Source organism: Taudactylus pleione, unplaced genomic scaffold (assembly GCF_031769625.1).
Source record: "Taudactylus pleione unplaced genomic scaffold, aTauple2 ptg000875l, whole genome shotgun sequence".
In the NCBI taxonomy this organism is placed as follows: Eukaryota; Metazoa; Chordata; class Amphibia; order Anura; family Myobatrachidae; genus Taudactylus; species Taudactylus pleione.
In genome coordinates, this window is record NW_028285277.1 from 1,144,965 (window position 1) to 1,160,817 (window position 15,853).

The following is a 15,853-nucleotide window of genomic DNA, read 5'->3' on the forward strand; positions in this document are numbered from 1 at the left end:
TATATACACATATAGGGGCACAGCGTATTCTAGTTATATACACATATAGGGGCACAGCGTATTCTAGTTATATACACATATAGGGGCACAGCGTATTCTAGTTATATACACATATAGGGGCACAGCGTATTCTAGTTATATACACATATAGGGGCACAGCGTAATCTAGTTATATACACATATAGGGGCACAGCGTATTCTAGTTATATACACATATAGGGGCACAGCGTATTCTAGTTATATACACATATAGGGGCACAGCGTATTCTAGTTATATACACATATAGGGGCACAGGGTAATCTAGTTATATACACATATAGGGGCACAGCGTAATCTAGTTATATACACATATAGGGGCACAGCGTATTCTAGTTATATACACATATAGGGGCACAGCGTATTCTAGTTATATACACATATAGGGGCACAGTGTATTCTAGTTATATACACATATAGGGGCACAGCGTATTCTAGTTATATACACATATAGGGGCACAGGGTAATCTAGTTATATACACATATAGGGGCACAGCGTATTCTAGTTATATACACATATAGGGGCACAGCGTATTCTAGTTATATACACATATAGGGGCACAGCGTAATCTAGTTATATACACATATAGGGGCACAGCGTATTCTAGTTATATACACATATAGGGGCACAGCGTAATCTAGTTATATACACATATAGGGGCACAGCGTATTCTAGTTATATACACATATAGGGGCACAGCGTAATCTAGTTATATACACATATAGGGGCACAGCGTATTCTAGTTATATACACATATAGGGGCACAGCGTATTCTAGTTATATACACATATAGGGGCACAGCGTATTCTAGTTATATACACATATAGGGGCACAGGGTAATCTAGTTATATACACATATAGGGGCACAGCGTAATCTAGTTATATACACATATAGGGGCACAGCGTATTCTAGTTATATACACATATAGGGGCACAGCGTATTCTAGTTATATACACATATAGGGGCACAGTGTATTCTAGTTATATACACATATAGGGGCACAGCGTATTCTAGTTATATACACATATAGGGGCACAGGGTAATCTAGTTATATACACATATAGGGGCACAGCGTATTCTAGTTATATACACATATAGGGGCACAGCATAATAAAAATATATATATATATAGATCTAGAGAGAGGGAGAGAGAAATAAAAGGTGGGTTGTACTGAAGGCTGCTTGGAAGAAACACAAATAGGGGAAAAGGATGTAATGTACATTGGGAGAACACTGGTCCCATTAGTTTCCAAAGTGACACAGCGGCATTGGGAGCACGTATCTGTACATCATCCTTAGTATACAGCAGCCATGGGATAGGTATAGAGGAAGATACACAGCGGCATTGGGAGCACGTATCTCTACATCATCCTTAGTGTACAGCAGCCATGGGATAGGTATAGAGGAAGATACACAGCGGCATTGGGAGCACGTATCTGTACATCATCCTTAGTATACAGCAGCCATGGGATAGGTACAGAGGAAGATACACAGCGGCATTGGGAGTACGTATCTGTACATCATCCTTAGTATACAGCAGCCATGGGATAGGTACAGAGGAAGATACACAGCGGCATTGGGAGCACGTATCTGTACATCATCCTTAGTATACAGCAGCCATGGGATAGGTATAGAGGAAGATACACAGCGGCATTGGGAGCACGTATCTGTATATCAGCGTTTAGCACGTATCCACTAGCAGATACCGGCACAACAGTACGATTACGACAGAGGAAGATACATACTCTGAGAATATTCTTCTCCCATCTGTGGAGGATATTCCTCATCCCAGTCTACCACATCATCATCAGTTAGGACCACAATATGGCACTCCCGCTCCCCACTCTGAGCACTGGCGACCATCAGGGGCAGAATCATCTCCTCCAAATAGAACTCAAACTGTCTCCGGGCACCATCATTGGACAATTCATGCATAAGAGCACCTAGGAAAGCAGACAAAGGGGAGTTATGGGTAACAGACGGTATAATGCAACAAAGCCTGAGGCGACCAGGAACCGCAAGACGCTCAGGGCTAGAACACTCGGTAACCTCAACTGTACTAGTATCATCATCATTTCTCCATCTAGATTTTAAATTCAATGTTGTAATACTGCAGGGTTTCCACACCAATTCCAGAAGGGGAAAATAACCCCCATGTGACCCCAGGGCTGTTATAGCTTACTTCCGCTGTGTGGGATGGTGTTCCTCACTAGGTACTACATTAGTGATGAGGCAGAACCTCCTGGAACGCCTACATGGTGCGGATTTATACAGAAGAGTTTGGTCAAGAAAAAGAAATGGACACAAAAGGTCAAATGAAACGTGAAACACAGACAGTGAGAGAGGAGAGGGGAGGGGGGAGAGAGATTAGGGGTGCGGTGGCATGCGCACACAGGGAGAAAGGAGGGGGGTTCAAGCACAGACAGGGACAGAGGAGAGGGGGGGAGAGAGGGGGGGTGCAGTGGCAAGCACACACAGGCCAAAGGAGAGGGGGGGGGGGAGAGGGGGGCGGGTGGCAAGCACACACAGGGAGAGAGGAGGGGGGGAGGGGGGGAGGGGGGGGGCGGGTGGCAAGCACAGACAGGGACAGAGGAGAGGGGGGGAGAGAGGGGGGCGGATGGCAAGCACAGACAGGGAGAGAGGAGAGGGGGGAGGGGGGGAGAGATTAGGGGTGCGGTGGCAAGCACAGACAGGGAGAGAGGAGAGGGGGGGAGGGGGGCGGAGAGGGGGCGGGTGGCAAGCACAGACAGGGAGAGAGGAGGCGGGGGGTTGGAGAGACACAGAGATATCTAGATGTACACTGCACTCCAGGAGGAGGAGAGACACAGAGATATCTAGATGTACACTGCACTCCAGGAGGAGGAGAGACACAGAGAGATCTAGATGTACACTGCACTCCAGGAGGAGGAGACACAGAGATATCTAGATGTACACTGCACTCCAGGAGGAGGAGAGACACAGAGATATCTAGATGTACACTGCACTCCAGGAGGAGGAGAGACACAGAGATATCTAGATGTACACTGCACTCCAGGAGGAGGAGAGACACAGAGATATCTAGATGTACACTGCACTCCAGGAGGAGAGACACAGAGATATCTAGATGTACACTGCACTCCAGGAGGAGGAGAGACACAGAGATATCTAGATGTACACTGCACTCCAGGAGGAGGAGAGACACAGAGATATCTAGATGTACACTGCACTCCAGGAGGAGGAGACACAGAGATATCTAGATGTACACTGCACTCCAGGAGGAGGAGAGACACAGAGATACCTAGATGTACACTGCACTACAGGAGGAGGACTGATGAGTGAGCATTTGAACAAGGTAGATGCTAGAAAATAGGTACAGGGGGGAATGTACTGAGCCCAAAGGGAAGATGGCTTGTAAAAAGCTCTGCCGGCCTCTTACATGTGTAAAGTGCATGCGTGGTCTTTATCGTATTCTAGGGCAGTGGCGTTTTTCGGAAACAACGCAGATTGTATTTTTATTGTATCTCAGTGTATATATGAAAGCAACAACTTTACACCATCCCACCAGCAAGTTTCCTCTTCCTGACAGTGTTTGTAGCCTGTGTCCTACCCCTGAGCGGTGCCATTCCTGTGTGTACAGACAGACAGACAGCGACACTCTGACTGCCAGGACTGGTGACTGCATCATTTATCTGCTCAGAGAGGTAAGTGGTAATAAGGTGGGTTATGAAATGAAAGACGACAGACACCGGAGGTCCCCTGGGATACTTACTGAGGTCTCTACATTTGATAGTGCTATATTCAAAAGAGATACAAAGATAATCACACGCTTCTCTTAGCTCGGGGATAGAGATTCCATCTGGGCAACGAATTATCCCGGTCTTGTAGTAATCCTTATAAATTACAAAAACAAAGTTACAAAAAACAGAAACCAGTGAGAAGTCACAAACCGCAAAACTGCGAGACGCACGCAGAACATACATGTTATGGGTAAGGTTTGAGGGCCGACTAGTCAGAGCATTAAGTCCTTCATTATCAAAAGCAATGCATTCTGGGAGCATTTACACGCCACGTTTTATAGATCACAGCCATGGCTTAGTAAGCCGCACTACTATATAAAGGAACTAGGGGGCGCACTGTGCAGCTCAGTATCACTCCCAGCCCTGGCCAAATGCCTCTCGCTCCATCTCCACCTCTGTAATTACTGGGAAATCAGCGTTAAACAGAGGAGTAAGAGCCCCAGATAGCAGCCTCTGAGGATCTACCATGGACAGAGGGCACATTACTGAGGGGGTAAAAGACGGACAATGCTTGTCTATGTGAGCCAGGGACTTGTACCCTGATGGTAAAGCCAGGTATAAATAGAAGTTTGCATTCGCAGCACAATGCTATGCAGGTATGCAGCGGGTTTACAGTAACCCTTTCATAGCAGTGCTAGCAATTCTGTATTTGTATTACCCTTCTTCCCCGGTATTCCCCTCTATACTGTTACTAACCATTAATAAATACATCACAGAACATACTGGACATTTTCCTGGTTGTGACGTTGCCATGCCAATGATACAGACACCAGGCAATTACACTGGGCAGAGGCTCTGCAGGCTGCGGGATCATAATGATCCATGGGTCAGGCCCCACGATAAGGCATGGAGCTCCACTGTACTAACCCGCCCCAGGAAAGGAGGAGGAGTGCATTCGTTCTATCTGGCCCAATACTCACAGACAGGACACTTTACATGCTCAGCCCTGAAATAAGCCTACGTTAGTATCTGCCGCACACAATCACAGTACACTATCCTTACTAGTTACATGTGTGTGTGTGTGAGAGACCCTCTGTCCTGTGTATACTGTGACTGCATATCTACAGGGCACACACACACTGCAATGCCGCTGATCCTTGTATATAAACTCACATACTCCCATAATATGACATATTACAGGAATTCTGTAACACAACGCAGACAGAGCGTCTGGCAGACTCCATTCCACAGTGACCACTGCAGCAGAGATACTGGTTACTGGCCCCAGCAATGCAGAGCGGGGGATCTGCTGACAGTGACACCCAAGTCAGGGAGATGTACTAAGCCTTAGAGGAAGATAAAGTACCAAACAATCTGCTCCTAACAGTCATGTTACAGGCTGTGGTTGAAAAATGACAATTAGGAGCTGATTGATTGGTACTCTCTCCAAGCCTTAGTAAATTTACCGCTCAGTCCGGAATGATAGCTCCCCCTCTCCAACAATCTCATTGAGTTGTTCACCACAACACACTTCCAAGTACCACCTGTGATACTAGACTGCCAGGAACACACTCAAGTCATTTGGTGAGGAACTGCCGGAAATGAGAACATAGAGCTCCACTGTAGGACAGGATATAAAAGCCATGTGCTAAGTGGCCAACACCACTGTACTGCGTAAGGACAGGATATAAAAGCCATGTGCTAAGTGGCCAACACCACTGTACTGCGTAAGGACAGGATATAAAAGCCATGTGCTAAGTGGCCAACACCAATGTACTGCGTAAGGACAGGATATAAAAGCCATGTGCTAAGTGGCCAACACCACTGTACTGCGTAAGGACAGGATATAAAAGCCATGTGCTAAGTGGCCAACACCACTGTACTGCGTAAGGACAGGATATAAAAGCCATGTGCTAAGTGGCCAACACCACTGTACTGCGTAAGGACAGGATATAAAAGCCATGTGCTAAGTGGCCAACACCACTGTACAGCGTAAGGACAGGATATAAAAGCCATGTGCTAAGTGGCCAACACCAATGTACTGCGTAAGGACAGGATATAAAAGCCATGTGCTAAGTGGCCAACACCACTGTACTGCGTAAGGACAGGATATAAAAGCCATGTGCTAAGTGGCCAACACCACTGTACTGCGCAAGGACAGGATATAAAAGCCATGTGCTAAGTGGCCAACACCACTGTACTGCGTAAGGACAGGATATAAAAGCCATGTGCTAAGTGGCCAACACCACTGTACTGCGTAAGGACAGGATATAAAAGCCATGTGCTAAGTGGCCAACACCACTGTACTGCGTAAGGACAGGATATAAAAGCCATGTGCTAAGTGGCCAACACCACTGTACTGCGTAAGGACAGGATATAAAAGCCATGTGCTAAGTGGCCAACACCACTGTACTGCGTAAGGACAGGATATAAAAGCCATGTGCTAAGTGGCCAACACCACTGTACTGCGTAAGGACAGGATATAAAAGCCATGTGCTAAGTGGCCAACACCACTGTACAGCGTAAGGACAGGATATAAAAGCCATGTGCTAAGTGGCTAACACCACTGTACTGCGTAAGGACAGGATATAAAAGCCATGTGCTAAGTGGCTAACACCACTGTACTGCGTAAGGACAGGATATAAAAGCCATGTGCTAAGTGGCCAACACCACTGTACTGCGTAAGGACAGGATATAAAAGCCATGTGCTAAGTGGCCAACACCACTGTACTGCGTAAGGACAGGATATAAAAGCCATGTGCTAAGTGGCCAACACCACTGTACTGCGTAAGGACAGGATATAAAAGCCATGTGCTAAGTGGCCAACACCACTGTACAGTGTAAGGACAGGATATAAAAGCCATGTGCTAAGTGGCTAACACCACTGTACTGCGTAAGGACAGGATATAAAAGCCATGTGCTAAGTGGCTAACACCACTGTACTGCGTAAGGACAGGATATAAAAGCCATGTGCTAAGTGGCCAACACCATTGTACAGCGTAAGGACAGGATATAAAAGCCATGTGCTAAGTGGCCAACACCACTGTACTGCGTAAGGACAGGATATAAAAGCCATGTGCTAAGTGGCCAACACCACTGTACTGCGTAAGGACAGGATATAAAAGCCATGTGCTAAGTGGCCAACACCACTGTACTGCGTAAGGACAGGATATAAAAGCCATGTGCTAAGTGGCCAACACCACTGTACAGCGTAAGGACAGGATATAAAAGCCATGTGCTAAGTGGCTAACACCACTGTACTGCGTAAGGACAGGATATAAAAGCCATGTGCTAAGTGGCCAACACCACTGTACAGCGTAAGGACAGGATATAAAAGCCATGTGCTAAGTGGCCAACACCACTGTACTGCGTAAGGACAGGATATAAAAGCCATGTGCTAAGTGGCCAACACCACTGTACTGCGTAAGGACAGGATATAAAAGCCATGTGCTAAGTGGCCAACACCACTGTACTGCGTAAGGACAGGATATAAAAGCCATGTTCTAAGTGGCCAACACCACTGTACTGCGTAAGGACAGGATATAAAAGCCATGTGCTAAGTGGCCAACACCACTGTACTGCGTAAGGACAGGATATAAAAGCCATGTGCTAAGTGGCCAACACCACTGTACTGCGTAAGGACAGGATATAAAAGCCATGTGCTAAGTGGCCAACACCACTGTACTGCGTAAGGACAGGATATAAAAGCCATGTGCTAAGTGGCTAACACCACTGTACTGCGTAAGGACAGGATATAAAAGCCATGTGCTAAGTGGCCAACACCACTGTACTGCGTAAGGACAGGATATAAAAGCCATGTGCTAAGTGGCTAACACCACTGTACTGCGTAAGGACAGGATATAAAAGCCATGTGCTAAGTGGCCAACACCACTGTACTGCGTAAGGACAGGATATAAAAGCCATGTGCTAAGAGGCCAACACCACTGTACTGCGTAAGGACAGGATATAAGGACAGGATATAAAAGCCATGTGCTAAGCGGCCAACACCACTGTACTGCGTAAGGACAGGATATAAAAGCCATGTGCTAAGCGGCCAACACCACTGTACTGGTGAGCCTATCACATACTGTAGATGAGTAATAGATGGTAGTAGCCATATAATACAGAGAGAGACTTAGCAGAAGTGACGGAATAGTGTCCTATTGGAGGTGAGCTTATCACATACTGTACATGAGTAATAGATGGTAGTAGCCATATAATACAGAGAGAGAGACTTAGCAGAAGTGACGGAATAGTGTCCTATTGGAGGTGAGCCTATCACATACTGGGAGAAAACATTGATTGTGCCAGCAGGCAGGAAAAGCTCACCAGAATGGCCCGGAACACAGTGCAGCTGATGCCTTCCGCCACTTCATACTCTCCCTTGTCATTAGGACGTGTGAAATTGTGCTCTCTGCCAGATCCAAACATCCTGCATAACAAGATTGGCACATTTCAGCCAGTGTGAGGCCACAGGAAGCGGAATGTACAGAGATACATAGCGTAAGGGCATGGTGTCAGACATAATATGATCAGAGAAACTCAGCATTATTAACTCTTCATGTACCACAGCCCCCAGCAATGAGAGAGCCATGTACACGGCAGGAGAGAGCTTGCTGCTTGTTTGCAACCACAATACTAAAACATTTCACTAAAGCTGGTTTAAAAAAAAAAAAAAAAAAATCAGAGTTCTGGTATAACATACCTTAGTTAACTCTTTTTCTCCAAGGTCCATAGGGTCCACAGGAACTACCTTGGGGTATGTAGTTGGAGTGATCCAATGCACCAAACAGCTACAGCTTTGAAGCTCCCAGCATGCATAGGGCCTCCCTATATACCCTGTCCCCAGTCACAGGCATTCAGTTTGTAAACAATCCTAACAGCAAGGGACTGAAAGTGGAGAAGTACAATGTACACGAGAAACACTCAAAAAACGAAGAGGGAATCAGTGACAAAAAGAAAAAGAACAGATTCCCAACTGACGCCAGGTGCGTCAGGATGGGTGCTCTGTGGACCCTATGGACCTAAAGAAAAAAAAAAAAAAGGTTAACTAAGGTATGTTATACCATAACTAATTTTCTTCTTCAGGGTCCATAGGGTCCACAGGAACTACCTTGGGGGAAGTCCTAAAGCAGTTCCCTTAAGGGTGGGGACGCTCCTGAGCAGAGAGGAGAATCCGCCAACCAAAGGAAGCATCCATGGAGGCAAAAGTATCAAGTGCATAGAATTTGATAAAAGTGTGAACCGAAGGCCTAATTGTTCTGCAGAGGCGCCATGTCTAACCGCCCACGATGGTCCCACAGACCGAGTAGAATGTGCTGTTACGGTGTTCAAAACAGGGAGATCAGCTCACACGAGAAATAGTCATATGCAACCACCAAGCTAGTCTGCTTGTTAGCTGGCCAGCCTCGTTTATGAAAGCCATATAACACAAAAATGCCTCTGATTTTCTGATGGAGCTGGTACGATCACGTAGATACGAAGAGCTCGAACCACATCCAGTGAAGCTTCACCTACAGAAAGGCCAGAAGACTGAAAGGCTGGGACTACAATCTCTTCATTTATATGAAAACTGGATACCACCTTTGGAAGGAAACCCGCCCTTGTACGGAGGACAGCTCTATTCCGACGGAAAATCAAAAAAATGGGGAGCGACATGAAAGTGCTGCCAAATCATAAACTCTGCGAGATGAGGAGATAGTGAGGAGAAAAAGGGTCTTTGCTGTCAACCATTTGAGGTCCACTGTGTCTAAGAGTTCAAAGGGGGGAGCCCGCAGCACCCTGAGGACCAAGGATAATCCCAAGGTGCCACCGGAGGGACAATCAGAGGTTGCAGACGGAGAACACACTGAAAAAATGTTCTAACATCTGGCAGAGTGGCAATTCTGCGCTGGAACCAAACTGACAATGCAGAAACCTGAACTCTTAAGGTAGCCAGATGAAGACTTATGTCTAGCCCAGCTTGAAGAAAAGCAAGAACTCGGGCGACCCTGAAAACCCTAAGGTCATATTTTCTGTGGGAACACAAACAAAAAAATTAATGCCAAATCCTGTGATAGATGGGGCTGAAGCAGGCTTCCTCACCCTCAGCATCGTCTGGATCACAGAAGTAGAGAAACCTTTGGCCTTTAAGATGGAAGCCTCAAGAGCCATGCCGTCAAAGCCAGCAGAGATAAATCCGGATATAGGCAGGGACCTTGCACTAGCAAATCCGGCCGTAGAGGAAGTGGACCGTCTATGGATAGACATGTCAGATCGGTGAACCAAGGTCTCCTGGGCCAGGCAGGAGCTATTTGTATTAACCTGCCACCTTCCTGTTTGAACTTTCCGACGACCCTTGGGAGAAGGGAGATTTGGAGGAAACTGGTATGCCAACCTTAAGTCCCACCTTAACGCCAGCGCGTCCACGAAGGCAGCTGGGGGATCCATTGTTCTGGACCCAAACCTGGGGACCTTGTGATTGTGACGTGACGCCATAAGGTCTACGTCTGGTAGTCCCCACTTGTCCACCAGGAGTTGAAAGCCCTCCGGATGAAGAGACCATTCTTCAGCATGTATGTCCCGACGACTTAGGATGTCCACTTCCCAGTTGAGGACTCCTCCTGGGATGAATACTGCCGAGATTGCTGGAAGACGGCATTCTGCCCACAGCCACTTCCTTCATGGCTCCTGGACTTCGTGTGCCTCCCTGATGTTGATATAGGCCACTGTGGTCGCGTTGTCGGACTGAATCTGGACAGGCCTGCCCTGAAGGAGGTCCTGCGCCAGAATAAGCGCTCTGTGCACTGCACGAAGCTCCAAAATATTTATCAGTAAGTGACCTTCCTGAGCCATCCACCTTCCCTGGAAAGGCGTGACGACCTGTCACCGCTCCCCATCCTCGAAGATTTGCATCCGTGATGAGGAGTACCCAATCTGGGACCCATAACGGGCGACCCTTGTCTAAATGAGTCGTCTGCAGCCACCATGCAAAGGAGAGCCGAACCTCTGGCGAGATGCGGATCATCTGAGACTTAACCCGATGATACTGACCATCCCAATGAGACAGAGTCCATTGTTGCAGGAACCTGGAGTGGAACTGTGCATAAGCCACCATATCGAAGGTGGATATCATGGAGCCCAGTACCTGCATTGCCAAGTGAACTGACACTTCCTGCTTGCAGAGTAGACTCTGCACACGAGATTGTAGTGCCGCAATCTTGTCCATTGGTAGAAGAATCCTTTGTCCCAAGGAATCCAGCTGCGCCCCCAAGTGCACCATCTGCTGAGTTGGAGAAAGAAGACTTTTCCTAATTGATTATCTAGCCGTGCTCTTGTAAGCAGGCAATAGTCATTTGGAGAGGACGTTGTAACAGCTCCTGAGATTGTGCAAATATCAGGAGGTCGTCCAAATATGGCAGTACCCAAATTCCTTGTCGTCTGATATGAGCCATCATGACCGCCATCATCTTGGTAAATACCCGAGGGGATGTGGACAAACCGAAGGGTAGAGCCTCAAATTGTAATTGAAAGTGGGATCGCGCAATAGGAACATGTAGACACGCATCCTGTATGTCGAGGTAGACCATGAAATCTCCTGGCTCCATTGCCAGCGTAATTGACCGTAGGGTTTCCACATGGAAATTGGGCACATGGATGAACTTATTGAGAGACCTCAGATTCAGAATAGGGCGATGTGACCCATTTCCGAATCAAAAACAAGTTTGAATAATAACCCCTTCCGTGTTGCCTCACAGGAACGGGGATTACAACTCCTGACCTCAGGAGGGCCCAATAGCCTCCTGGAAGGCCAAAGTCCTGACCGGTCTGAAGGAAGGGTTGTACCAACGAACCTCTGATGGGGATGCCTCAGTAATGTGAGGGCGTAACCCTGAGAGACCACCTCTCGAAACCAGATATCCATAGTTGTCTGATTCCAGGCCTGAGAAAACTATAGAAGTCAGCCTCCAACCCTGAGACCCAGGGGGAGGCCCATCCCATCAGGTAGTGGGCTTACCATCTGGTTTAGAAGCTGGACGTCTGGTTGACCAAGATTTCTTGGTCTGTGGTTTCTTGTGGGAATTACCCTGTCTAGAGGAAGCCTGCCCCTTTTGCCCTACTCTGTGGGCGAAGGGACCGAACCGACGACTGCCTATACCTAGGGGTAGTCGTAGATAGCAACCCAGCAGATTTAGATGTTGCCAGAGAAGCCACTATGTCATCCAGTTCTGGCCCAAACAGTACTTTCCTAACAAAAGGCAAAGATTCCAGAGCCTTCTTGGACCCTGTATCCGCCTTCCAGGTTCCAAGATACCCGCATCAATAACTGCTTCCCCAACATACAACAGCTGCCTCTCACATCTGACAGATAAGACAGCTGTTCTCTGCTAGCATCAGGCATGCTATTCTCCAGAGCCTTCGTCCATTCTTCCATTGCTTTGGCTATCCAGGCCACTGCCATAGCTGGTCTGGTAATAGCTCCAGATAATGAAAACATTGATTTCAAATAATTTTTAAGTTTTCTATCTGTAACCTCCTTTAGTGAGGATGCAGAAGGAATGGGTAATGTAGAGCTCCAGATCAATCTAGTAACGTGAGCAACCACCGTTGGAGGAACTTCCCATTTGTTACATTCACCAATTGAAAATGGGTACAGAGAGGTTAAATTCCTTGTAGCATGGACATGCTTATTTGGAGTACACTATGCTTCAGACATGAGAGTCGTCAGTTGATCAAACTGGGGGAAATAATCTTTAGCCTTAGATTTTGGCGGAACCTCATCTTCCTCTATACTTAGGACAGATCTAACCGCTCTCGCCAGAGAGGGACATCCACAGAGCATTGATGATCTTCTTCCACTGAGTAGGAACCAGAACTCGAGTATCAGAGTGCGATGAGGAGGCAGAGGCAGAATCCTGAGGCAATGTCTGAAGAGAACCTCTTTTATGTCCCTGCTTTACCGCCACTGGACTATTTGCCTGCACTACCTGCTGAGGGGCTGTAGACTGCAGCATACTCTGACTACAGTGATCAGAAGAATCAAACCAAAAGGGATTCGTGGGCGACATATACATAGAAGGATGCAAATGCTGTGGGTACCCCATAGCAGGAGGCAGTACCATAGCAGGAGCTTGTGACACTGCAGCTCTGTCCACTAAATTTGACAAAACCTGAGACCAAGAGGCCACCCAGGGGGGTTCTTGTGCCGGTGCAGGTGCACCTGATAGAAAAGGTGACTGTTTACAACAGACACTACACAAACCATCCTGCACAAAATCCTGCTCTGACAGGCCGGAGGCTCATCCTTCTCCCCTTTACCTCAATGTATAACAGGTATAAATACTTATACCGTCCTAACAGGTATAAGGTATAAATGCAATGTGACCCTCTTCACATTTGTTAAAAGCCAATGAAAGACCCAACACACCTTTACAGAGGGATGAGGAGAAACACAGTGATGGATAGATCTGACAGTTTGGAAAACAAAAAGGCAGTATAAATACAGCAGCTTGTATTAAAGTCACATACAATGCATATATACATTCAAATGGACTCTGAATCAACTGCCAGCCCCACCGGGGTATTGGTAGGATGTAGAGCGCTGCCCCAGGGGTGAGGTATACAGGGAGATAGGCCAACAGCTTTCAGCAGTGCCCCTAAGGTGGACTTGGGAGCATCTCACATGCGAGGTGGTCAAAAATAGCAAACCAGACGCAGGAATCCACACCGGAAGTTGCGTCTGGGTTGGGGGTTGAGCGGCCAGGGGAGCACCTACTGTATCTCGCCTAAACTGCGATTTTGACGGCACGGGCACGCTGGCCTCACAGTAGCAGATGTTTACTAGTGCGTCTACTACACATACCCGGCGACAGAAGATATGGCCCCGGCCGCCTTAGTGCGGACACACTGACGAGTCCCTCACCCGCAGCAGCCTCCGATGCGTATCCTACACCGCAGGCCCGGACTGCAGCGCACGATTCCCCACAACAAGGAATCACCTTACCATCAACGTGAGTCGATCGCAGTCCGGACCCCAGCGATGCCGCCAGCTAAGCCTCGCTTTGTTACGCCGAAATTTCCAGGGAATATAGCGATACTGACATCTCGGCATCGGCGAAGGTAGGAGTTGCGGTACATGCGTCCTATTCGGCGCCTAGTACTGCTAAACTGAGTAGTTCCAAAATGAAGGTAAATTAAAAAAAAAAAAAACGCCTGGGACTGCCTAAGCAGTCCCGCTGTTATAACCTGTGCATCTGGATACTTGCCGCGCACAAAAAAAAATAAAACGGAATGGCTGGGGACGGGGTATATAGGGAGGAGGCCCTATGCATGCTTGGAGCTTCAAAGCTGTAGCTGTTTGGTGCATTGGATCACACCAACTACATACCCCAAGGCAGTTCCTGTGGACCCTATGGACCCTGAAGAAGAAATGTGATTTTCTGAATGAATGCCCTGCTCAGCAGTTAAGTCATCATGCAGCAATGAGTTTCTGAGGACACTCACACCCAATACAGAATACCAACCTTCCCAGCATTGTGTTTGGCTGTGCTGTGAAAATAGCCGGGTCTACCACAAATCTGGTGTTGTCCACTATAAGTGTGACTCTCTCGCTGGTGCGTATGTTCCGAGCACCTTCTTTTGCATTTTCGTACACAAACACCATCTCCCCGGCAGTTTTACAGTTCCATTCTGAGCTGGACTGGCTACTGTTCCGGCTACTGAGCCCAACACTACTACTGGAACCGTTGGGGGAGATTTTCTGAGGGCGGGGGCTGCTCGGCCGCGATGAACAATAATCCTTCTCTCGATCTATAAAAAAAAAATATCAAGTGTTTTTTTCAGTGTGTGGATTAGCTGCTGTGCAGTACAGGGAAAGTTTCAAGTACAATTAGTGGTCGTTCTAGCACTCTGCACCTGTCACATGCACCTGGGGGTGTCGCTCTCTGCTCTGGTGCTTCTAGCACACTCTGGTCTGTATCTCAGCCGTTTGTTGCATCAGCTGAGTGTGCTAGAAGCAACAGAGCAGAGAGCGACACCCCAGGCAGAAAAAAGGAACTGCACGGGGTGTGACAGGTGCAGGACGATAGAGTGATCACTATACAAACTAAATGAGAAAAAAAAAAAAAGTTGTGTAACTGAATTTGCAGATGTCCGTTCATTAAAATAGGGTTGTCCTGTTACTGCGCCTCATCTTATGGAATGAGGCACCAGATTAAAGGTTATGTGGTCTGTTTGGGTGATTAAATTCCATAGAAATAGCTCTATTTAGTGTCCTGAATAACTGGAAATGGACTGAAAAATGCTAATGATGTGAAGAAGTGAGAACTTCTGTGAGTGATAGAAAATAACAGCAAAAAGTCCCTTTAATACCTTTTATGTTCTGGTTGGTAGTTGCCCAGTTCCCACAATGGACCCATGCCATTCTGTTCTCTAACTACTCAACCATTCAAGTAGATTGTGAGATCTCCGTTCAGTGCGCAGGAATGTCGCGTGGGGCCATTACAGGCTCCACAGATCTCAGAGGGGCCGGCAAATGCATCACTTACTCACTGACTAATACGTACATTTATAAACAGCAATTCAGTGCAAGGGACACCTTAGAAGGCCTGAAAATGAGGGAAAAAGCGACTTGATCCACAAGCACAAAGGGGCTTATTCAGTCAGCTTTGCGGCACAAGTCTCACAGGGTTGGTTATGTATATGAAACGTGTCGTTTTAAATCTACAGACTAAATGGCCAGAATCACGGAGGGTCCTGCAACTCGCAGGCACCTAGCGAGAGAACCCTCTATCACTTGCTTTCCTGAAGGAAACACCATTGTCCTGTCTTGTATCCAATCAGTGAAGTCCACTATAAGCAGCAACAATACTGTCTCTAATACCCCTTTCGGACACACCGAGAATCCTGGGAATTTGGCCTGCCTCAGCCAAACTCCGTGGTTGCAATGTATGTCTGAAAGGTACCTAGCCGGGAACAAGTTCCCGTGTAGCCGACCCTTCAAAATCAACCAGGGAAATTACCCTGTTTATGTCTGAATGGTGCTACCGGGGAATTTACTATTCCCGGGCTGCACCAAGCAGCTTTTACATTGAGTTGGTAGCGCAGAGCATCCTATAGGA

At 47.3% G+C, this 15,853-nt stretch overlaps 1 protein-coding gene across 3 annotated transcripts in view; it reads right to left on the bottom strand.

Annotated features, from left to right (window-relative positions):
- Positions 1 to 15,853, bottom strand: part of BTBD10 (BTB domain containing 10) — a 67,591-nt gene that overhangs the window by 21,080 nt on the left and 30,658 nt on the right. For all 3 annotated transcript variants that reach the window (XM_088458936.1, XM_088458937.1, XM_088458935.1), the window contains exons 3-6: positions 14,258 to 14,543; positions 8,085 to 8,187; positions 3,788 to 3,908; positions 1,785 to 1,982 (exon numbers count right to left, since the gene is read on the bottom strand). In XM_088458936.1, coding sequence (XP_088315062.1) covers positions 1,785 to 1,982; positions 3,788 to 3,908; positions 8,085 to 8,187; positions 14,258 to 14,543 — 708 coding nt within the window. The remainder of the gene's footprint in view (positions 1 to 1,784; positions 1,983 to 3,787; positions 3,909 to 8,084; positions 8,188 to 14,257; positions 14,544 to 15,853) is intronic.